We start from the raw sequence: 25380 nt of genomic DNA on the forward strand, positions 1-25380 counted from the left end.
AAAAATATCCTAAACACTTTTCTACATCCCAAATTTATGATCTGCTCAATACAAAAACACAACCAATTATGATTGATAAAACCAAATGATCCACTGGGATAAAGGTATGTCAAGAAGACTAGATCTGCAGTAATTTTGTATTTGCACAGTTACTGAGCAATTGTAAGAATTGAAAAACTAGCAGATTTTAAATTTACGATCATTTAAGATAGCTTGAATTTAAATTCTGATTTTTAACTAGTTCTGAGATTCTTGGATTCCTGGTTTGCTGGTAATTGAAGTAATAGTATTAATGAATGCAATATTTTTGTAAAAAGTATAAGCGTTGTTCACCTCTGCATAATACTGTAAAAGGGTTAATTATTCACTGGGTTTTTATTTCGTTGACTTGAAAACGTGCTAAATTAAAACCCAGTGAATATGTAAAATTGAGCATAGAACCAATTATCCAAATGATCAAATTGTGAATTTAAAACCCGCTGAATATGCCTGAAATGCTAAATCAGTGAAATTTAAACCCAGTGAAAATTAGTAATTTTACAGTAAGTGCATTGTGTAAAAACCAATCATGACAGACATTTTACTGCATTAAATAGAATACTACTAGACTAGTAAACAGTCTCTGATTGGTCACTATTTTCATCAGAGGTGGGAACATAATTTACATACTATTCCAGAGAGATGATATCTGGCAGGAAGTGAACAACGCCTACACCAATTATCAGATTTGAGATTGGAATAAAAAGTACACACAGTAGGAAATAAGCCCCTGATATGACTAGTGCCTGCAGTCGTGCATTGCATGCTCACCTGAATGTATGTCTGTCATGTAGTTAGCTATAATATAAAATAATTACAATATTTAACAAAATCGTCATGACTACACATTTGCCAGTATGGTACAGTGGATGGAAGAAGCTGGGACATGGATACCATACAGATAGAGTACATATGGTACAGCAGGTGGGAAAAGGTGGAACATGGGTACGATAAAGATAGAATACATATGGTACAGTGGTTGAAAGAGGGTACAGTTGGTGAAAGTAGGTGGAACATAGGTACCACACAAATAAAATGTATATGGTACAGCTGGTAGAAGAGGGTAGGGGACATGGATACTATACAGATAGAATACATATGGTACAGTGGGTGAAAGAGGGTATAGTGGGTGAAAGAGGGTACAGTGGGTGAAAGAGGGCAGAACATGGGTACCATAAAATGTATATGGTACAGTTGGTAGAAGAGGGTAGGGGACATGGATACTATACAGTTAGAATACATATGGTACAGTGGTTGAAAGAGGGTACAGTGGGTGAAAGTAGGTGGAACATAGGTACCATACAGATAAAATGTATATGGTACAGTTGGTAGCAGAGGGTAGGGGACATGGAAACTATACAGATAGAATACATATGGTACAGTGGTTGAAAGAGGGTACAGTGGGTGAAAGAGGGCAGAACATGGGTACCATACAGATAAAATGTATATGGTACAGTTGGTAGAAGAGGGTAGGGGACATAGATACTATATACAGATAGAATACATATGGTACAGTGGTTGAAAGAGGGTACAGTTGGTGAAAGAGGGTGGAACATGGGTACCATACAGATAAAATGTGTATGATACAGTTGGTAGCAGAGGGTAGGGGACATGGATACTATACAGTTAGAATACATATGGTACAGTGGTTGAAAGAGGGTACAACATGGGTACCATACAGATAAAATGTATATGGTACAGTTGGTAGAAGAGGGTAGGGGACATAGATACTATATACAGATAGAATACATATGGTACAGTGGTTGAAAGAGGGTACAGTTGGTGAAAGAGGGTGGAACATGGGTACCATACAGATAGAATACATATGGTACAGTGGGTGAAAGAGGGCAGAACATGGTACCATACAGATAAAATGTATATGGTACAGTTGGTAGAAGAGGGTAGGGGACATGGATACTATACAGTTAGAATACATATGGTACAGTGGTTGAAAGAGGGTACAACATGGGTACCATACAGATAAAATGTATATGGTACAGTTGGTAGAAGAGGGTAGGGGACATAGATACTATATACAGATAGAATACATATGGTACAGTGGTTGAAAGAGGGTACAGTTGGTGAAAGAGGGTGGAACATGGGTACCATACAGATAGAATACATATGGTACAGTGGGTGAAAGAGGGCAGAACATGGTACCATACAGATAAAATGTATATGGTACAGTTGGTAGAAGAGGGTAGGGGACATGGATACTACACAGTTAGAATACATATGGTACAGTGGTTGAAAGAGGGTGGAACATAGGTACCATACAGATAAAATGTATATGGTACAGTTGGTAGAAGAAGGTAGGGGACATAGATACTATACAGATAGAATACATATGGTACAGTGGTTGAAAGAGGGTACAGTGGGTGAAAGAGGGTGGAACATGGGTACCATACAGATAAAATGTATATGGTACAGTTGGTAGAAGAGGGTAGGGGACATGGATACTATACAGTTAGAATACATATGGTACAGTGGTTGAAAGAGGGTACAGTTGGTGAAAGAGGGTGGAACATGGGTACCATACAGATAGAATACATATGGTACAGTGGGTGAAAGAGGGCAGAACATGGTACCATACAGATAAAATGTATATGGTACAGTTGGTAGAAGAGGGTAGGGGACATGGATACTATACAGTTAGAATACATATGGTACAGTGGTTGAAAGAGGGTACAACATGGGTACCATACAGATAAAATGTATATGGTACAGTTGGTAGAAGAGGGTAGGGGACATAGATACTATATACAGATAGAATACATATGGTACAGTGGTTGAAAGAGGGTACAGTTGGTGAAAGAGGGTGGAACATGGGTACCATACAGATAGAATACATATGGTACAGTGGGTGAAAGAGGGCAGAACATGGTACCATACAGATAAAATGTATATGGTACAGTTGGTAGAAGAGGGTAGGGGACATGGATACTATACAGTTAGAATACATATGGTACAGTGGTTGAAAGAGGGTGGAACATAGGTACCATACAGATAAAATGTATATGGTACAGTTGGTAGAAGAAGGTAGGGGACATAGATACTATACAGATAGAATACATATGGTACAGTGGTTGAAAGAGGGTACAGTGGGTGAAAGAGGGTGGAACATGGGTACCATACAGATAAAATGTGTATGATACAGTTGGTAGAAGAGGGTAATAATAATAATAATCATCTTTATTGTTATCGTATCCTCTATGGGACTTTGATTGAAGAATACAATAAAGGTATAGCAATGGAAAAAAAAAAAAAAATTAAATGAGATTAATAGAGTATAAAACAAAGGTATTAATAAAATATAATAAATGAAAGTAAATGTTTTTTATTCATTTTGAGGCAGCTGGTAGTACTTTTTTCAGGTTGTTCTCCCTGATTTTAAAACAATCATCTATGTACTTAGCAATTTGAGGAGCTAATTTTTTACTACCATTGTTTAGTATTGCAACTATTTTTTCTTTGTCAGGAAGTTTTGAAGGTAGCATCAAATTTTTGAGAAGCTCATTTCTTTCTTTTTTATAGAGACCGCATTTAAGAAGGAAGTGCTCTTCATTTTCTATTTCGTTTAATTGACAAAACTGACATTTTCTTTTTGAAATGTCAATGTTTTTATGTCTTCCAGTTTCTATTCCTAACACATGAGCACTAATTCTTAGTTTGGACATGGATGACCTGAGGAAGGGATTTTGCAGTTTCTAAATATTTTTCAAAAGTGAATTTTGTTTTTAGATGTCTGTATGTGCGGAGTTTATTCTGATATTTTGTTCCCTTATTATCATCATACATTGAGTCTAAACAGTATGTTTGAAAGTTGGCTGCAAGCTTTTCAGAGACTGATTTAGGCAGCTTTTCATCCTTGTAATGGTTTTCTTCCCAAATGTGACTCATGTTTAAATGAGTCAACAGATTCTTTATACCAGATGTCCAATTATAGATGTTTAAATTATCTAAATAAATGCCAAGTCGATAGGCTTCTGAAAGAAGTGTGTTGTTCTTTGTTTGTTTTATTTTACACCAATATTTAATTTTTTGTTTTATACTAGTAATAGCTAATGGATATCTTGTTTCCTAGTTCTAGTAGACAAGCAAGATTGGTAGCTTTGCTGTTTACTCTTAAAAGAGATTTACAGAATTTTACATGCAATTTTTCCATAGGTGTTGTCAAACTAAAGAAATCTTTTGCATGGTTGTTGTAATCAGTTGACCATATTTCACTGCAATAGAGCAGTATTGGTCTTACCACAGCATCAAACATTTTTATATGTACTTTTAATGGAACTGCAGTGTCCGAATACAAAATTTGTTTCATTTTGAAATAGGCTTTTAGAGCTCTATTTTTCAAGTCCTCTTGGGCTCTGTGGAGCTTCCCAGTTAGATTAAATTTGATTCCGAGGTAGGTATAGGAGGCTACATTTTCTAATTGCTGGCCAGAGATTGTGAATTTGAATTTATTGAGAACTCTGCCAGATTTGTTGAATATCATAATTTTTGATTTTGTTGTGTTAATTTTTAAATTCCACTTTTTGCAGTATGTTTCCACACTGTTCATGGCATTCTGTAAGCCTAATTTAGATTGTGAAATCAGTACCAGGTCATCAGCATACATCAGGCAGGAAAGATTATTATGTAGAAGAGTTGGTGGATCATTATTGGAGGATTCAATGTGACTTGTGATGTCATTAACAAATATATTGAAGAGTAGAGGACTTAAGCCATCTCCCTGTCTGATGCCCTTTTTCACAGCAAAGGAGTTAGTTAATCTATTTTTTAGCTTAACACAGCTAATTGAATTAAGATAGATTGCTTTAATTACATTGTAGAATTTTCCGGAAATGTTGTATTTCTGTAGTTTATAGAAGAGGCCAAGATGCCAAATGGAGTCAAAGGCCTTTTTAAAATCTATGAAGCATGAAAAAATATATTTACCATTATTTAAGTACTTTGTTAAAAGTTGTTTAAAAACAAAGATGTGGTCAGATGTGCTAAAATTTGGCATGAAGCCAATCTGTTCTCTCATAATGATATCATTTTCTTTGATATATGTTGTTAACCTTTGTTTCAGGATTGCAGTAAAGAGCTTACTCAAACTGTTAAGAAGAGTTATTCCTCTATAGTTTCCTAGTTCAGATTTGATACCTTGTTTAAATACAGGGGTGATCATGCCTAAATTCCAAGTATTTGGAAATTTTCCACTGCTCAGTATTAAATTAAACAATTTTTGCAGTGGTTTAATCAGTGTATTTCTGCCTGCTTTTATCATCTCGTTAGTGATTTTGTCAATCCCAGGTGCTTTTTTATTTTTTAGTAAGGGTAAGGGACATGGATACTATACAAATAGAATACATATGGTACAGTGGTTGAAAGGGGGTACAGTTGTTGAAAGAGGGTACAGTGGGTGAAAGAGGGCAGAACATGGGTACCATACAGATAAAATGTGTATGATACAGTTGGTAGAAGAGGGTAAGGGACATAGATACTATACAAATAGAATACATATGGTACAGTGGTTGAAAGGGGGTACAGTTGGTGAAAGAGGGTGGAACATGGGTACCATACAGATAAAATGTGTATGATACAGTTGGTAGAAGAGGGTAGGGGACATAGATACTATACAGATAGAATACATATGGCACAGTGGTTGAAAGAGGGTACAGTGGGTGAAAGAGGGTGGAACATGGGTACCATACAGATAAAATGTGTATGATACAGTTGGTAGAAGAGGGTAGGGGACATAGATACTATACAGATAGAATACATATGGTACAGTGGTTGAAAGTGGGTACCAGTTGGTGAAAGAGGGTGGAACATAGGTACCATACAGATAAAATGTGTATGATACAGTTGGTAGAAGAGGGTAGGGGACATAGATACTATACAGATAGAATACATATGGTACAGTGGTTGAAAGAGGGTACAGCTGGTGAAAGAGGGTGGAACATGGGTACCATATACACAGGATAGCACACCAAAGTGAAAGTGGAATTGGACACAAGAAAGAAAAGCCAATGAAAGCAACCAATCTTAAGAGAACCCTTGAACATGAATGTTTTTAGTATGTCATGATCAAAACATAGACAGTCCAAAATATAACATACCGTCTTCCTCTGGATCTACTCCTGGACCTACTTCTACGTCGTCTGTATCGATCATATGACCTAGAACGACTCCGGTCTCTGTAGTATCTATCTCGACTTCGGCTTCTACTTCTCCTAGAATATACAAGTCCATGTCAAAAAAAGATTGCAGTTATTGTATGGACTACTGAAGCACAAAGATTGTCAATATACCGATAGTGATTGTTCAGATGGTCTGCTCCCTAAGTATTGATCTGCCACAGAAGACAGCTTTCCAAAAACACAATGGCAATTTTACACATGAAAGGAAGAAACTAATCACAGGCTTAGCTGGTTTTCATTTTCTACATTACATATTAATATGCTAACATTAAAGAGTAAGTCCAGGCTAAGAACATAACGCTTACAGATGAGAGAATGTAGGAAAATGCAATTTATAGTATTTTTTTTCATGTCACTTTACATTATCTAATATTCAATTTTTTTCTTTACATTTGTAGAGCTAATTCATTTGCGAGTATCACGCTCTTTAATGTTTCAACCTGCACTAAAAATAACATCAGTGATTTTGGGGCTAATCCAGAGATGTTAATATTGACCAACCAATCGCTATACTGTAAAACTGGTAATTTTAACCAGCATTCAGTATTTTTGAACATATTTACTGAGTTTTCTGAATTGAGTTACCTTATTTGCTCTATTCATAGTGCATGGGCTTACGTAAATTACAGCGACATGCAATTTTAACAAATTGTGGTAAAATGACGTAATAGCGAAATGTTGATTTAGCGAATCCCTCTTGTTATTGTTGATTTCCTGTTTTCACAATACTTGTCTGTCGCGTGAAAAAAAAAAAATGCGTAGTTATCACTTCCATAAAAACAAAGAAAAACTATATATCAGTATCACTTCATTTATGTTATTTATTTATTCATTCATTTATTTATTTTCATTGAAATAATGACAATGAATACGTTTATTCTTTTGTGTTAATTTACTTTTCAATAAAGTGTATCTATCATGTCAGTACGTTTTCTTTGTGTTGTTTACAGAGTGTTTGTGTGTGGAGAAAAAAGACGTTGTTTGGTTTATAATAAAGTCATTAGCAACATCTTGAATTAGCGAATCTGTTCTCTCACCAAATTCGCTAAAAAGACATGTTTTACAGTATGCTCAGGGTTAAGGCAGGTCACCAATCTTTTCAAGTCTAGGAATAAACTGTTAAGCAAATGAATACCTGTAATCTCTTGATTTATTTGATCTCCTCTCTCTGCTTGGACTTCGACTATAAGATCTCCTGTAGCGTCTCACAGGGCTCCGACTTCGAGATCTTGACCTAGAAGAAGACAGCGCAATGCATTCCACTAACTGTGTGAGTGTTAACAAACAAGGAGGAGTACTACAACGATAATATACAAAATATATGTATATTTATTGTCATACAAGTTTGTGAGCTGTTCCTGCTTGTTTTCAATTTTATATAGAAGTGTGTGTGTGTGTGTGTGTGTGTACATATATCCCATGATGAACACAAGGCATGTCATAGATATGTCTCTGGTACAGCATATGATAACACATTGCCTGCTAAAACCCTCTACAGATAAACATAATAGATTGGACAAAAACAGCATCAACAGGAGATGTAATAAACAAAGTTGACATAAATACAAATTGACAATGCACCAATTTGAAAGTAAATGCATGTAATGAGTGTGAACAAAATTTGTCTGAGCTTCTGGTTCCAGAATGGTGTAAATGCTTCAAACTTTACACCATCATAAGATGGCCAGCAATCAGCCATCTTGAACAATACATGTGCGTATGTATTCCAAGATATGGTATTTGTATATGATATGGTATGGTATATGATATCTGTGTAAAGTCTGTAATACAAGTGTGGACAGGTGCATGCATGCATGCATGCACACGAAGAGGTGAAATTTTATTACCTTCTCCTTCTTCCTAAGGATCTGACAGGACTTCTACTTCTACCTCGTCTACCACCACCTCTGCGACGCTTGCTTCCTCTGTCATAGCTACGTGATCTGCTTCTGCTACTTCGGCTTCTGCTTCTGCTTCTGGAACTCTCGGATGAGCTGTATCGGCGTCTCCGCCGCACAGGACTCTTGCGTCTAGTACTTCTCCTATATCCCCCATCACTGCTGCTGTCACTGTATTCAGTACTACTACTATCATCATCACTATCTGTGTGGCTTTCACTATCAGAATGTTGTCTTGATGCTGAGGGATAAGATTTTCGAACAACTTCCTCTCTTTCCACATGTCTTGGTGATTCTTTCTGTAGCTTTGCATCTCCCTGACCTCTATTCTCGGCATCCTCTGTCCTCTCATGTTCATATTGATCTCCTCCCCATGATGGGTTGCTCTTCACTTCCTCGTGAGCAGTACGAGTTTCAACCTGAGAGAATCCTATAGACAACCATTTATCCCCTAATACAGATTTTGGGTGAGATGCTAATCCTAAGGCTTCTTTGTGTGAAAAGGAATCAACTTCTTTCATAGATGCCTTTTGTCGGCCATGCAATGCATCATCATTGTAATGCCTTTTCACCTCCTTATTGTCACTCAGACTGGGGCGATAATTTTCATCACGGCTGGTTCGTCCCAACTCTCTTACAGTGATTTGTATTTTTTTCTCATCTGTTCTCTCATAATGGGATGTTTTTTGCGGGTCCACATCATTTCTGTAATCATTCTGATTGCTACTCTGATAATCTTCTTGAAGTCGAGCATAACTTCCAGACCTTTTATCTTCTTCATAATTTTTAACCCTATCGGAATCATCCTTTTTTACTCCTTGAACCAGATTTTGTACTCTCTCTTCAGCTCTGTCTTCAAGAGGCAGCCTCAAGGGCTTTTCAGAGATGGGATGTCTGGAAAGTTCTTTGTTATTTTCTTTTGTGAAGATAACTGCTTCTTCAGGATATTTTTGCGGAGGTCTTGCCTGCTTTATGGAATGGTCAACACCAAAGTACTTCAAAGGTGGTGGAACAATTTCAGGATCTTTTCCAGATCCATACAGATACTCATCCTCCTCATCAACTCTGCTTTTCCTCTGCTCCTCACTTTCTTCAAGATCCTCTTCTTCAGGAGGCTGCCACTGGAACCTTTCCTTATTTTCTTTAGGTTTCTTCTTCACATCGGGTATCTTCTGAGCCGTATCAGCATAGTCCGATTCATCACTAGAGGAGCTATCAGACTCACTCTCACTCGGAGTTTGAGGTATTCGGGGCTGACTAGATATTTCTGGGGTACCTGTATTTAATCTGTGTTTAGCAGGCAGCTGACGTACCGGAGATGGCTTACTCGGTGATGGTGTTCTGGTTGGTCTCTCCCACGTCTGCTGTTCTTTCTCTGGAGATCCTCCAGGTGATGATGATTCGCTGCAAACAAGGAACATAAGAAGTAATGTTAGCTGGGAAATGTTTTCTACCTTTTCAATTAAATTGTAAACTGCCGTCACCTTCTGCAAGTAGTTTTATATGTGCATATTAATTAAGGTAATTTTCATATAATCAACCCATTCAATACAATTGTAAACTTGCGTCACCATCTGCAAGTAGTTTTATATGTGCATATTAATTAAGGTAATTTGCATATAATCAACCCATTCAATACAATTGTAAACTTGTGTCACCCTCTGCAAGTAGTTTTATATGTGCATATTAATTAAGGTAATTTGCATATAATCTACCATTCAACACAACTGATAACTTGTCAACTTCCACAAAGTAGTAATTTGTTGTTGTATATGAATATTAATTAGCTAATTTGCATGTCAACCCTTTCACCACCATTGTCAACTTCCATCACCTTCTGCAAGTAGTTTTATAAGCACATATATTGATAAGGTCATTTGCATATGATCAAGCCTCTTTACAATTGAACAGCACAGAACAATAGAATGAGGACATGAACTGTAAAGTGCTATTTAAATATAGAGAAATAACTGTTTTTCACAAAATTTCATCTTCATCTTCGCCATTAGAGCAACATTTTCAGCCGCAAAAATCAGCACTGGTCCAAATATGATAGTTACATAATTGAACACTATTTGAAGAGAAAAACCAAACCAAACTTGATCTTGGCAGCCATTCACATCTAAGGTAACATCGTAAGCCATCTATCAAACAATACGACTTTACTCACTGTTCCGATCGAGGGGATGGACTGCGACTATACTTAGATGCATATGTCACAGTAGTATCTTGTTTGGTACTTCTCTGGATAATTTTCTTTAATTCATCATCAGATGCTGACAATGGAGAATCCTCTGCTCCTCTGAATACATAAAATGAATGAAAAATAATTAAGACAATTAACACTTAAAATTTGAAAGAAAAACTCAATAATCTGTAATTATAATAACGTGTCTGATTATGTGTCTCATAATGTGTCTGATTATAATGTGTCTGATTATGTGTCTCATAATGTATCTGATTCTGTGTCTCATAATGTATCTGATTCTGTGTCTCATAATGTATCTGATTATGTGTCTCATAATGTATCTGATTCTGTGTCTCATAATGTGTCTGATTATGTGTCTCATAATGTGTCTGATTATGTGTCTCATAATGTGTCTGATTATAATGTGTCTGATTATAATGTGTCTGATTATTATGTGTCTGATTATTATGTGTCTGATTATTATGTGTCTGATTATTATGTGTCTGATTATTATGTGTCTGATTATGTGTCTGATTATGTGTCTGATTATGTGTCTGATTATGTGTCTGATTATGTGTCTGATTATGTGTCTCATAATGTGTCTGATTATGTGTCTCATAATGTGTCTGATTATGTGTCTCATTATAATAATATGCCTGATAATAATGTGTCTGATTATAATGTATCTGATTAAGTGTCTCATAATGTGTCTAATTACAATGTGTCTCATTATAATAATGTGTCGATTATAATAAAAGCAAACAGTGTAACTTAGTGAATTCACATCATGATGAAAGGCAATGGTCCTTTGTGTTGATTTACAACTTGAAGCAGGGGAGTCGTCACCAACACATGCGTCAGGTGGCCATAGCGTGTCAATGTTTACAAACAAGCGTCTCCCCATGATCCTTTGTAATCTTAATGTGTGTTGTTATCATCGCTTGGGACTCAATTCCCGTGCGTGCGCAGGTGAACCCTGAACCATGATTGTTTGAAATCTAAATGATTCCTTCAATCATATTTTCTCTGGTGAAACTATGGTTTCAGGTGTTTTCACCCAAGATATTGACCAAAATGTGTGTCATTGACATTTAATTTAGTCCGTACACTAAAGGGATGCATGAAAATATGTGAAACAAAAAAAAATTATTTTAGATGTTTAATTTTTTATTTGTGTGTTTGAGTTGTACTGATTTATATAATTATTTTGTATGAGAACATAAGGTTCAAAATGATGTTAAGTCTAGATCAAATATTGTACATTTGCCATTTGGGGGATTAATTACAAACATGAAACACAGAATGATATAAGGTATTAGAAGGATGTGCAAGCACCTGATCACTGGAAGCCTGGAGCGGACAGCCAACACAAATATTGTAACTTCTGGTAGATCATCGCAGTGTCTCACGCCTTTACAAAACAACAGTGTGTATCGCGCTTATTCATCGTACTGTCTGGCTACCCGTTCCAGTTGGATTAGGAAGTCTACCAATTAATTATTTTAGGAGATAATGATATGCAAAAAATCTCTTTAAATAGTCAGTACTTTCCATGGAAAGTCACTTTCCTCTTGTTGTTTCAACCTGAGTACATCGCTATTGCCTCGCTATTTATTTATAAATATGCCAAAAGAAAATATTTCACGTTCATATCGTTGCTAAGTAGCCTATGATGTTTCTTTCAAGTTAAAAGTTATTTCTACTGCCATCGAATGGGGAAATAAAAGGAAAACGGCCGACCATTAGGGTCTGAATGAAAGACAAGTTCGAGACTGGGTCAAGCAGAAAGACAAACTTGCCATCCGTTCTAAATCATCAAAACGCCTCGCTGGGGGAGGCCGCTCAGTTGCTGACATTGAGCACGACGACAGCCTCATGCAGTGGTTTGAAAATCAACGGCAAAATGGGAATGGTATAACCAGTAAACAGTTACAACGTCAAGCACGCAGAGTTTCCGAGTGTTTGAGTTTTCAAGCCTCGAATGGCTGGTTACGCCGTTTCAAGCGTCGCCATGCGCTGTCAACTCGACAGAGAACGTCAATCGGACAAAAATTGCCTCCAGACTATGAGGAGAAAATCATGCTCTTTCGTAGTTACGTCATTCGACTTAGACATAAAAATAATTACCCACTTTCTGACATATACAATATGGATGAAACGCCACTCCGTTTCGACATGCCGGGCAACCGGACACTGGAGCACGAAGGTGCTAAGACTGTGCACATTAAGACAACCGGCAACGAGAAAAAGGGATTCACGGTGTTTTTGACTGCCGCAGCCGATGGTACAAAATTAAAGCTGGTAATCATTTTTAAAGGAAAGCGTGACCAGTCGCATTTATCAAAATCAAGTGTGCAAGTTCAAGTACACCCTAAAGGTTACATTGATGAACCAGGTAAATTTATTTCATCCCGTGTTTTGCTACTGTGTCAAGTGTGCCCTATTTTATTCTAGCCACATTGCAAGTGTTTTCTCAATGTTTGTCTCGTGGGGTCGTGGGCGTCTTGGAACCGACGATGAATATTAATTAGAGTATCTATGTTGTTGCATATGCATACATGTTTGAGAGATTTTACCGGCATTCCATGACGTTATTTTTTTTTAGGTTGCCTTGACTATAATCGCAGGACTTTTCCGCGCCAAGATGATGATAGTAGAAAGCTATTAGTTTGGGACTCGTGTTCTGTTCATTTGACGGCCAAAGTAAAGGCCGCACTCGCCAAGAAAAACATAGAGGTTGTGGTGATTCCAGGAAGATTGACCGCAATTCTGCAACCACTTGACGTTGGCGTAAATAAGCCAGTGAAGACAGTGATGCATGATTTGTGGGATGTCTGGATGAAGGAGGGTCTTGCAGAGTTCACCCCATCTGGAAAAAGGAAATGTCCAACTAGAGATTTGGTTGTGGACTGGGTTGACAAATCCTGGAAAAGTTTGTCGGGAGACACAGTCCGGCGATAATTTTTGAAACCGGGCATCTCCAACAACTTGGATGTAACTCAAGACGACCATATTTATGATGATTTGGAGACTGATGACGAAGACATCGACCTGGACGCTATTGGCAATGAAATTGCTAATATATTTGACAGCGACAGCGAAGACAATGATGACGAATGAACATGCCCACAATGATGTCCCGCAGATCGAGAACCTGTTTCTCATCGTGTTTTAGTCGCAACATGGATACCTTCCATGACTAAACACACAAACAAAACGGCCCTTTTCAGGGCCACCACATCCTCCAAAAAACGATATGTCTTATACCATATTACTATTCTGTGTTTTTTATGTTTGTAATCATGTTTTGTTTAGGTGGAATCTTCTGTGAAGTTGCATATGTAATAAACACCAAAAAATCGTGATAAAACACCCCCAAAATCTGAGCATCCATATTTCTTATTTACCATATGGCCCTATTACAAACCGCACCCTAACTTTGAGGTTCAAAACTAATTATTGAAGTTGCAACATTGTAATAAAAACCACGGTTAGTAATAGGATTTTAACGGTACTCACCGTTCCAATTCATCATTATCAGATTGTTTCAGTTTCCATGGTTTTTGTCCGGGTTTCCAATGAGTAGGAGGAGGACTTTCATCTGAGGCATCACCAGAACTGAAATAATTATAAACACAGTAGTAAAATATCATGTTTGTCATAATGTAATCCTGTTAATATTAATTGTATTTCCTATAACTTTATTTTCACAATCGATACAGAGGGCACCAGAACAACATAAACATATATTGTTTTAATTCCAGTTCAACATAAATTTTTGACTAGACAGATATGTGGTGATATTGTTTATCACAGTGTACTGTCTTTTGTTCATATTGACCTCCTCCCCATGATGGATTGCTCTTCACCTCTTTGTAAGCAGTGTAAGTGTCAACGTATAGACAGCCATTTATCTGCTAAAACAGATTTTGGATGAGATGCTTATCCTACGGCTTCTTTGAGTGAATAGGAATCAACTTCTTTCATAGATGCATCTTGAAAGTATATGTTTTTAAGTTTAAACACATTGTTCAATATTTTGCTTGAGAGAACATGTAAGCACACAAACATAGTTGTGAGTTCTTTTTATTTAAACTTGACCGTCACATAGCTCCAGATGAGATTACTTTCGCAGTCTTTCTGGGTGATACACGTGTTTAAAGATATTATGAACAGCGTCCGGATTAATTTCAGAAATTCCGTCGCGTTTCAGAAAGTTTTAATTTTCAAAACTTATAAATATTTATTTGTACTTTTAGGCTAGTGAGGAGATTATAATAATTTTTTCATTTCACATTAACACTGTTTTTTTCACCCCCCAGACCTTTTAAAAAGTCACTTCTGGCCATTATAATGGCCACTATTTTCTTAATGGCCAGAATATTGACAAGAATTTTAAAAACACTGGTCAATATTTTGGCCAACAAAGACACTAAAAAATACAGCAAACATCTAAAAGAATAGAATGACATTCCATGCAACATCTCATGGTGTGTCACATAAGCAGCTGGGTATGTGCAACAAGTCTACATCTACAATATCACATCTTTCCCAGTAGTTTACGTAATCCATTCTTAAAAATATGCTTTATTTATTATCACAACAAACAAGTTTACGTACCAATATTATTATACCTGGAGTAGACTTGTTTTTGTTTTAAATCAACAAATAAAAACATTGTATTATCGTAAACTTAAAGCATCAAGTCACAAAGTTATAGTTGTGTCAACTGTAACTCTTTTTTCAAAATATATTTCTTCAAATTCTACTACCGTATTACCCCGGGCACGTGCCCAGGGGCCTGAACATTGTCACACGCAACGTAATATTACCGTAATTGGTATAGTACAGGTGTGATGGTTCAAATACCAAAATGGCAACAGTAACAAAAAGACTTCCCTGGCGGCGACGATAAAATACGAACACGGAGCCAACAGATGAGGTTTCAACTGGTACTGGTATTATTATACTCTGCAAACATCAAGTACAATAACGCGGTAAAACTCCACTACTCCAATAACTAGATACTTAAACTCCAATAAAATTCAACGAGATCTCCGATCTGATCTCAGTGCTGAACAACTCCCCTATATATACCCACACTGTCTATAAATAGACCATTGCATCAGCATACATAATGAGTCTGGAACTTACTACAAATTTCTAGAATGTTCCATTACCTTCTATTGCCTCCTACAGTGTTCTATTACCTATTCAACCAGTTTTTAAAAATTCCACCCAGACACAGTACGGTTCTAGAACATTCTCAGTCACACGGAAGTGGTAAACAAGTCATATGCGACATACATACAAAATCGGGAAAAATTGGGGGTGGGCGCTTACCAGAGGACCAACCCAAAAAAGATTTTAAAAAGTTGTTTTTGTGATCGTATGATAAGGTCAAATAAAGGAATGCTTTTGTACACTTTGTACACGTACTTATTTCTTGATTTATGCGAGGTTTCAATAAACGTGAGCACTCGGTCAAGAACTGTGGGAACACTAAGACACAGGGTCGAATTTCAAGAATAAAACTTGTTTTATGTCAGCGAATGAAGTTGTATTACTCACTGAAATTGGCTACAAAGTATGTAATCAATGCCCGGTTACATTTTTAGTAACCATGATCAGTGCAAGTTGAAACGGCCGGGGAAAAACTACCGCTTGTAATCCAAGATGGCGATGACCTCATAACGCACGTATTGATACATCGCATCGTAATTACTGAAGAATAGCAGACAGGGTTATGAAACAAATAAACCTTTTATTACTGATGTGAAATGTTTACAAACTATTGTGAATACATAAACATATCCAAATGGTGATACATAAAAAACAGACTGAAAATAAACTCTGGTCGACCTCATTAACATGATTTATTCACGCTACCACACACCTGACAAAATTATGATGCAACAAGTTCCCATCGTCGGCATGCCTCATTATGGTTATCGTAATATACTTGAGGTCGGCAAAATGTTTTTTCTTCAACAACAGAAAAATAATCCACATGACCGTAATGCCATAGCTGTGATGAAAGATGGAAGGAAAGTAGCAAGTTTACGACGTGATGTCTCAAAAGTGCTAGCTCCCGTTTACAGTCAGCTGGCATCGGTGTCGCTGGGTGTATATGATAAAGGGAAGTTGTGCAATCAAATTTGCCAAGTTCGCAGTTTTTCGCCAATAAAAAAATAACTAAGGCAAAAACTCGCGGTTTTTCAGCATTTTTGTAATAAAGAAATTACTCTCTATCTTGTGTTTTTTCGACGTTTTTTGAAAAACCTGCGATTAGACTGCTAAAGTAGAACATTCTGGAGGGGGTGAAACGGAAGAGCCAAACTGAACGCGTAAAAATAGAACACGTATTTTGACCTCTACGTGGCCAACCAATGGCTGGACACGGATACGTTTGCGGTCGTTGCCAAAATGCCCCGCGTCCATTGCTTGGCGATACTCTTCCGTTATGGATTCACAGTCAGCAAAGTGCTACGTTTTGAAACCAAAGCTAAGTGCTTCAAACCACTCACCAAGGTATGGATTATTGCAATATTGGATTTATCGTGAATGAAGATATGTGGTTCATCTTACGTCGTTAAGTTCCAATGAGTTTTTACGTAAAAACACAAACAAAACGGCCCCTTTCAGGGCCACCACATACTCCAAAAAGAGAACTACCGTAACAAACACACTATTTAAATAAATCAAACGCGTTCGTTTTTGACAAATAAAACTTTATTGTTGACCCCGTTCTTGGCTAAAAATCACCCTGGGCGTTTAACCGAGGATGTCCCCAACATGTAACTTATGTGAAAACAGGGGGTGGGCGCTTGCCCAGGGAGGGGCGTGTGCCCGGGGTAATACGGTAGATTACATGCTACTGTTCTGTGTTGCATGGGTATGTTTGTGTTTTAAATTCATCTATCGATCATTTTTAATGAGTAATTTTATTTAAACACCGAAACTCACTTTTTCTTTCCCTCCTTTCCATTCATTTCTTGTGATTGCGAACCAGAATCGGATCTTGTCGACATTCTCTCTTTAGAAGGTGAGGCATCCATCGGAGAGCTTTCTCTATCTGACCCTCCACGGTGTTTCTTGTGTTTCTTTGAGTCTTTCTTGTGTTTGTGACCTTTCTTGTGTTTGGATCTAAAGAAAATAATGATGAAATAATATTTCAGTAATGTCTTTTCAATAATAATAATATTTGTTAAACAAAATAATACTCAAAATATTATTCAAAGCAACAACATTAGTGAGTTATTCGAAGAAATTGCGAAAAATAATGAGTTGCAGGTATTGTCCCACTGTGTGTCATAGAAGTGTTCACTGTATATTCTAAAAGTGTTCGCTTTACACAGGTTTCACTGTGTTCTACAAGTGTTCGCTTTACACAGGTCACTGTGTCATACAAGTGTTCAGTCTATTCTACAAGTGTTTGCTTTACACAGGTTTCACTGTGTTCTACAAGTGTTCGCTTTAAACAGGTTTCACTGTGTTCTACAAGTGTTCGCTTTACACAGGTTTCACTGTGTTCTACAAGTGTTCGCTTTACACAGGTTTCACTGTGTTCTACAAGTGTTCGCTTTACACAGGTTTCACTGTGTTCTACCAGTGTTCGCTTTACACAGGTTTCACTGTGTTTGCTTTACACAGGTTTCACTGTGTTCTACAAGTGTTCACTTTAGACAGTTTTCAAGGTCTGTTCTAGTTTTCACTGTACCTGCTTTTGTGTTTTTCTTTCTTGTGTTTATGTCTCCTCTCCTCGTCCTTGCTTTCTCTATTCGTACCTTCTCGTTCATCTTTTCTGAAACAAATAAATCAACAAGGTTGTCGTTTCTTCAAATTTCTTCAAAGCAAGTATTTTCTGTGATATTTAATTTAGTGCAAAGTTGATGACAAAGACTCACACAAGGTAACTGATCATCAAGTTTGAATAAAATCAGCCCAGGCATGCCTGATAAACAGTTTTTGATAGACATAACCTAAAACATAAGTCCCCATTTGAACTACCGTTAAAATCCTATTATAAACCGCGGTTTATATAACAATGTATCAAATACAAAATTGGGATCAACAGCTCAAGTTCGGGGTGCGGTTTATATTAGGGACATATTGGAATCACTAAATGGGCGTGGTCATTTTTTTCCCACATCACTCGCACAAAACATGCAATACACCGCACAATCTTTTGAATATAAGCGTAACTCCAATTTAGATGTCAGGGAAGAGTGATAAGCGTCACGTCACAAAAAAACTATTCACATGAAAAAACAATACTCTGTATATTTAATGTAATATGCATTTATTTTTATTTTCTTCGTAACGGAAAGTATATTCTGACAAGAGTTTCAAATAAAAACAAACATTAATGCATTGCTTAATAGAAAATGATCATGGTACGGCACTAAAAAAGTACAGTACCGTGGGTACGGTAACGCAATCCTTCGAAGCCATGCTCACAAGTGAATAACTTACTTGTTTTCGAACTGTTGAAATTGTTGATTATTACTCAGTAGTGATTATAATAGCGCACGAAAAATAAATTCGTTGAATTGTTATCAAATGCAAGTAAAATTCAACTTAGTTTCACCGTAAGCGAATTATTTCAGTCACATGTAAACGATCGAAGCGACACGACTTCCGCTATGTAGTTTGAATGCACACGAGACAGTACTTGACCGGGTAGGTCAAGTCGCTAATTAACCAATCAAAATGCTGGATGGTGCCCACGTATTCAAATTACCTTAGTCATTTAAATATGTTAATGCAAGTCACCGACTTCATGGTGAACGAAACCCGGAAGCGATTTACCGATAATGTAGTGCGATCTTTTGGCTTTGATTTTCATGGGAAAACGACATGACTTTTTTTTAAATCACGAAATTAGTTGTTTTCGAATGATAAACTGAGCATTGAAAAAGAATTTAACAGTTTTTCGGTGAGAACAGCTCACTGTCGAAAACTTGCGACACACGGACGTATTCATAAGGAGTATTGACAAACGTTATCACAAGACAAAAGCAGTTTCACTGCGTGTTTGACATCCTAACACTGAACAATAAAGAGGTGTGAATATTTTAGGCACGTTGCTGAAACAAATGAATAGGATTAGGAACAATGTACCAGCTGGTCGAAACAAAGTCCGTCACGGTCTTGTTGAATTGGGGGTGCGGTTAGTATTAGGTACTTTTCACGTTTTCAATTTTTGTTGAGAACTCTTTAATACTGAAGCCAAAATCAGGGGGGGGGGTGCGCAGTTACTATTAGGTATGCGGTTTATAATAGGATTTTAACGGTATATCAGATGGGAATTCATAATTATTTAGAGCTGAGTTTGGTAACAATGAATGAATGAATGAATGAATGAAATGACTCACTTTTTGCCTGCAAATTCACTTGGTGACCATCCACTTTGCCATTTATCAGGAGATAACCGAGACTTCTGACTTCTTTCAAATTCTCTGAATGGTTTGGTTCGTTGTTGTTCTTGCCTCCAATGCGGTGGTGTGGTGCTTCTGGACCTAGACCTGGACCGGTATCTCTGAAACAATAAAAGTATAACAATATTCAGTAATGTCTAAATTTTCACAGCACCTGCAATGCCATATCTTAATTGCATAAATTAATATTCACGAGTATGATAAAATTATATTTTTGTTGAAACTGTGCCAATATTTATCATGGTAGTTCTAAAATTGACTGATTTTTTTGTCACAATCTGAACTAATCACAAAAATCCAGTAATGTTTTCACTTTAATGTGATTATAGCAAGTTATAAAATTCATGGAGAAAGAGAAAATTATATCATGCTGATATTTCACTCTAATATTGTTGCTCTAAGTTATTGTATCAGTATTTCAGAATCACTATGTGTATTCGCTGTTGAAATAGAGTATATATCACACTTTAAACACGCTCCAGTCAAGGAACTACCAGCGTGAACAGGTTGCTGATTGAATTGTTTTGCAATATACCAAATTATATCCATTTGTATGTCATGTTTTCATGTTTTATGGATTTGTTAACTGAAACATTCAATCCAGGTTGGACATCTCCCTCTAGAATCAACCATATAATTTAACTCACAATAGTGCCTCTTCCTTTGATTTTTCTACCAGAACTGGTCTTCATGATTCTTCTTCCATAAGGTACAGATCGTATGGGTCTTGCTGTGCCATATGATGGTGGTGATTTCTCTCTGTTAATACATTTAATAAATGTTATCAAGCAGTATCATGACATTTATATAACTGCATCGGTAATGATGGCATGTATTTACCATGAGTGCCAAACTTGGCAGTGGTATTGATGGCATGTATTTACCGTAAGTGCTAAATGTGGCAGTGGTATTGATGGCATGTATTTACTGGAAATGCCAAACTTGGCGGTGGTATTGATGGCATGTATTGATGGCATGTATTTATCGTAAGTGCTAAACGTGGCAGTGGTATTGATGGCATGTATTTACCGTAAGTGCTAAACTTGGCAGTGTATTGATGGCATGTATTTACCATACGTGCTAAACTTGGCAGTGGTATTGATGGCATGTATTTACCGTAAGTGCTAAACGTGGCAGTGGTATTGATGGCATGTATTTACTGGAAATGCCAAACTTGGCGGTGGTATTGATGGCATGTATTTACCATGAGTGCCAAACTTGGCGGTGGTATTGATGGCATGTATTTATCGTAAGTGCTAAACTTGGCAGTGTATTGATGGCATGTATTTACCATACGTGCTAAACTTGGCAGTGGTATTGATGGCATGTATTTACCGTAAGTGCTAAACGTGGCAGTGGTATTGATGGCATGTATTTACTGGAAATGCCAAACTTGGCGGTGGTATTGATGGCATGTATTTACCATGAGTGCCAAACTTGGCGGTGGTATTGATGGCATGTATTTATCGTAAGTGCTAAACTTGGCAGTGTATTGATGGCATGTATTTACCATAAGTGCTAAACTTGGCAGTGGTATTGATGGCATGTATTTACCATAAGTGCTAAACTTGGCAGTGGTATTGATGGCATGTATTTACCGTAAGTGCTAAACTTGGCAGTGGTATTGATGGCACATATTTACCGTAAGTGCTAAACTTGGCAGTGGTATTGATGGCATGTATTTACCATGAGTGCCAACCTTGGCAGTGGTATTGATGGCATGTATTTATCATGAGTGCCAAACTTGGCGGTGGTATTGATGGCATGTATTTACCGTAAGTGCTAAACATAGCAGTGGTATTGATGGCATGTATTTACCGTAAGTGCTAAACTTGGCAGTGGTATTGATGGCATGTATTTACCATAAGTGCCAAACTTGGTGGTGGTATTGATGGCACATATTTACCATAAGTGCCAAACTTGGCAGTGGTATTGATGGCATGTATTTACTATGGTATTTAAATATCACTTACTTTTTTTCTTCTTTCTTAGGAGGTTGTCTCATCAAAAAGTTATTATTAGGAATATCTGGAATTTCATCAGGATTAATAGAACACACATACTGGGCTTCCTGTGACTTCTCTTTATCTTCAGTATCACTGTTAACAATTAGTAGTACGTGTATGTTTAAACAGTTAACCTTCACAGCTAGAGTAACCCCTTTAAGCCAGAGTAAACCCTGCCAGACTTAACCCTCACAGCCTCAGTAAACCCTGCCAGACTCAACCCTCACAGCCTCAGTAAACCCTGCCAGACTTAACCCTCACAGCCTCAGTAAACCCTGCCAGACTTAACCCTAACAGCCAGAGTAAACCCTGCCAGACTCAACCCTAACAGCCAGAGTAAACCCTGCCAGACTCAACCCTAACAGCCTGAGTAAACCCGGCCAGACTCAACCCTAACAGCCTGAGTAAACCCGGCCAGACTTAACCCTCACAGCTCCAGTAAACCCGGCCAGACTTAACCCTCACAGCCCCAGTAAACCCTGCCAGACTCAACCCTAACAGCCAGAGTAAACCCTGCCAGACTCAACCCTAACAGCCAGAGTAACCCTGCCAGACTTAACCCTCACAGCCCCAGTAAACCCTGCCAGACTCAACCCTAAAAGCCATAGTAAACCCTGCCAGACTCAACCCTAACAGCCAGAGTAAACCCTGCCAGACTCAACCCTAACAGCCTGAGTAAACCCTGCCAAACTTAACCCTCACAGCCCCAGTAAACCCTGCCAGACTCAACCCTAAAAGCCATAGTAAACCCTGCCAGACTCAACCCTAACAGCCAGAGTAAACCCTGCCAGACTCAACCCTAACAGCCTGAGTAAACCCTGCCAGACTTAACCCTCACAGCCCCAGTAAACCCTGCCAGACTCAACCCTAACAGCCAGAGTAAACCCTGCCAGACTCAACCCTAACAGCCAGAGTAAACCCTGCCAGACTTAACCCTAACAGCCTAAGTAAACCCTGCCAGACTTAACCCTAACAGCCTGAGTAAACCCTGCCAGACTTAACCCTCACAGCCTGAGTAAACCCTGCCAGACTTAACCCTCACAGCCCTAGTAAACCCTGCCAGACTCAACCCTAACAGCCAGAGTAAACCCTGCCAGACTCAACCCTAACAGCCAGAGTAAACCCTGCCAGACTTAACCCTCACAGCCTCAGTAAACCCTGCCAGACTTAACCCTCACAGCCTCAGTAAACCCTGCCAGACTTAACCCTAACAGCCAGAGTAAACCCTGCCAGACTCAACCCTAACAGCCAGAGTAAACCCTGCCAGACTCAACCCTAACAGCCTGAGTAAACCCGGCCAGACTCAACCCTAACAGCCTGAGTAAACCCGGCCAGACTTAACCCTCACAGCTCCAGTAAACCCGGCCAGACTTAACCCTCACAGCCCCAGTAAACCCTGCCAGACTCAACCCTAACAGCCAGAGTAAACCCTGCCAGACTCAACCCTAACAGCCAGAGTAACCCTGCCAGACTTAACCCTCACAGCCCCAGTAAACCCTGCCAGACTCAACCCTAAAAGCCATAGTAAACCCTGCCAGACTCAACCCTAACAGCCAGAGTAAACCCTGCCAGACTCAACCCTAACAGCCTGAGTAAACCCTGCCAAACTTAACCCTCACAGCCCCAGTAAACCCTGCCAGACTCAACCCTAAAAGCCATAGTAAACCCTGCCAGACTCAACCCTAACAGCCAGAGTAAACCCTGCCAGACTCAACCCTAACAGCCTGAGTAAACCCTGCCAGACTTAACCCTCACAGCCCCAGTAAACCCTGCCAGACTCAACCCTAACAGCCAGAGTAAACCCTGCCAGACTCAACCCTAACAGCCAGAGTAAACCCTGCCAGACTTAACCCTAACAGCCTAAGTAAACCCTGCCAGACTTAACCCTAACAGCCTGAGTAAACCCTGCCAGACTTAACCCTCACAGCCTGAGTAAACCCTGCCAGACTTAACCCTCACAGCCCTAGTAAACCCTGCCAGACTCAACCCTAACAGCCAGAGTAAACCCTGCCAGACTCAACCCTAACAGCCAGAGTAAACCCTGCCAGACTCAACCCTAACAGCCAGAGTAAACCCTCAACCCTAAAAGCCAGAGTAAACCCTCAACCCTAACAGCCAGAGTAAACCCTCAACCCTAACAGCCAGAGTAAACCCTCAACCCTAACAGCCAGAGTAAACCCTCAACCCTAACAGCCAGAGTAAACCACATCAGATTTAACTTTCACTGCCATATTAAACTACCTACCTCCAGACTTAGTAAATCCTCTCAGCCAAATAAAATCAAACCAGATTAAAGTGGGGTAGTCGGTGCGCTGCGCATGTGCAAATTTTGTATAAGGTTTGACCTGGGCGCGTTATGCACTGTTTACCACTGGTAACTCTTTCGATACCTTCCAATCACATGACAATTACCTAATTAAAGCCTGGAAACGTCTCAGTTCGTACTCGTTGATCAGCGCAACAGTCAAAATTGCCGTCTTTGTTTATATGAGACCCATATATCTCGCACATGCGCAGCGCGACGACTACCGCGCTTCGAACTCTTAGTCACCCTGAGGAGTCACTGCATGTGCATATGTATCTATAAGGTTTTAACTATGCTGGGCTCTCTCTGGAATTTGCTAGGTAATAGTAAATTTACTAATCAAGAAAAAAAAGTATTAGTAAACTTTGTCTGGAAACTGCGGAGCATTTTCCCGCGACCGAGCACAACGTGGAAGAGAGAAGGAGAGGGAGGTGTCTCCTTTGTCGTCCGCCGAAAACAAGAACAGCATGCTGAAAATGGTGCTTGCTGGTGCAACCTGAGCTCTAATTTTGTGTGTAATTTCATGACATCAAATTAGGCAGTCTGCTCCACAAAATGTACCATTTATGATGGTACAACAAAACATCACAACAAAATATAAAATGTAGACACCAGAACCTTTATTTGAATAACTCAGTATTAATTAAACATATTCATGATAAGCTCACATTGTTAACAGTGGGGAAAACGAGTCATCATTCAAAAGTTCACTAAGTTCACTGCCAAGAACATAAGTCTGTGAATAAATTTTCACGGGAAATTTCTCAGAAAAAAACTCTATGCCAATCAATATTATTATGAAGTAATCTCCCATGCTCATCGTGCAAACCCGCATGTTGACGTTTATGACGACACAAAATGACTATTTATTTTCATCGAAATTTCTGAATTAAAGTGAAAAAGTAACTAAAGTAACTTTCGGTCTTGTAACTCGATCTCAATGCTAAGAATGCCCGGTAAGAATGTTACACAAATTATAATATTTTTCGATCGATTCGCTAACATTGTCTCACCTTCCATTAGCTGTGGAATCATAGCCCTATGTTGCCGACCGCATTATTTACATGACAGAGACTGGCCGGCCCATGTTCGACATACAACAACAAAAATAAAAACAAGACGTCCGAATGAAATTGGTAGGGCAAAATTAGATTGTATGTCGCACCAAAGAGCTACGGAACCGCAGCTAACCTTCCATTATTTCTGAAATCGTGCTGCAGTACGATCAACTTTCAGTTTCTTGGTGCTGTCAGGGTTAGGACACCCATTTGTTTCTGGTTCTGAACACGATTTAGCGGTTTCTCCATCTCGTCGTG

General features: G+C 38.4%; 1 protein-coding gene across 2 annotated transcripts in view; it reads right to left on the bottom strand.

Moving 5' to 3' along the window:
- LOC102808957 (uncharacterized) overlaps nt 1-25380 on the bottom strand; it is a 52354-nt gene that overhangs the window by 4949 nt on the left and 22025 nt on the right. Inside the window, exons 10-20 of one of the 2 annotated variants that reach the window (XM_085495169.1) lie at nt 21727-21852; nt 20401-20512; nt 19691-19854; nt 18034-18117; nt 17280-17459; nt 13833-13931; nt 10296-10427; nt 8075-9529; nt 7363-7461; nt 6147-6260; nt 811-837 (exon numbers count right to left, since the gene is read on the bottom strand). In XM_085495169.1, the coding sequence (XP_085351295.1) occupies nt 834-837; nt 6147-6260; nt 7363-7461; nt 8075-9529; nt 10296-10427; nt 13833-13931; nt 17280-17459; nt 18034-18117; nt 19691-19854; nt 20401-20512; nt 21727-21852 (2569 nt within the window). In that variant the 3' untranslated portion in view covers nt 811-833. The remainder of the gene's footprint in view (nt 1-810; nt 838-6146; nt 6261-7362; nt 7462-8074; nt 9530-10295; nt 10428-13832; nt 13932-17279; nt 17460-18033; nt 18118-19690; nt 19855-20400; nt 20513-21726; nt 21853-25380) is intronic. The other variant, XM_085495168.1, reaches the window with a different exon arrangement.

The sequence above is a fragment of the Saccoglossus kowalevskii genome, chromosome 21, assembly GCF_978046115.1.
Source record: "Saccoglossus kowalevskii chromosome 21, keSacKowa6.1, whole genome shotgun sequence".
NCBI lineage: Eukaryota > Metazoa > Hemichordata > Enteropneusta > Harrimaniidae > Saccoglossus > Saccoglossus kowalevskii.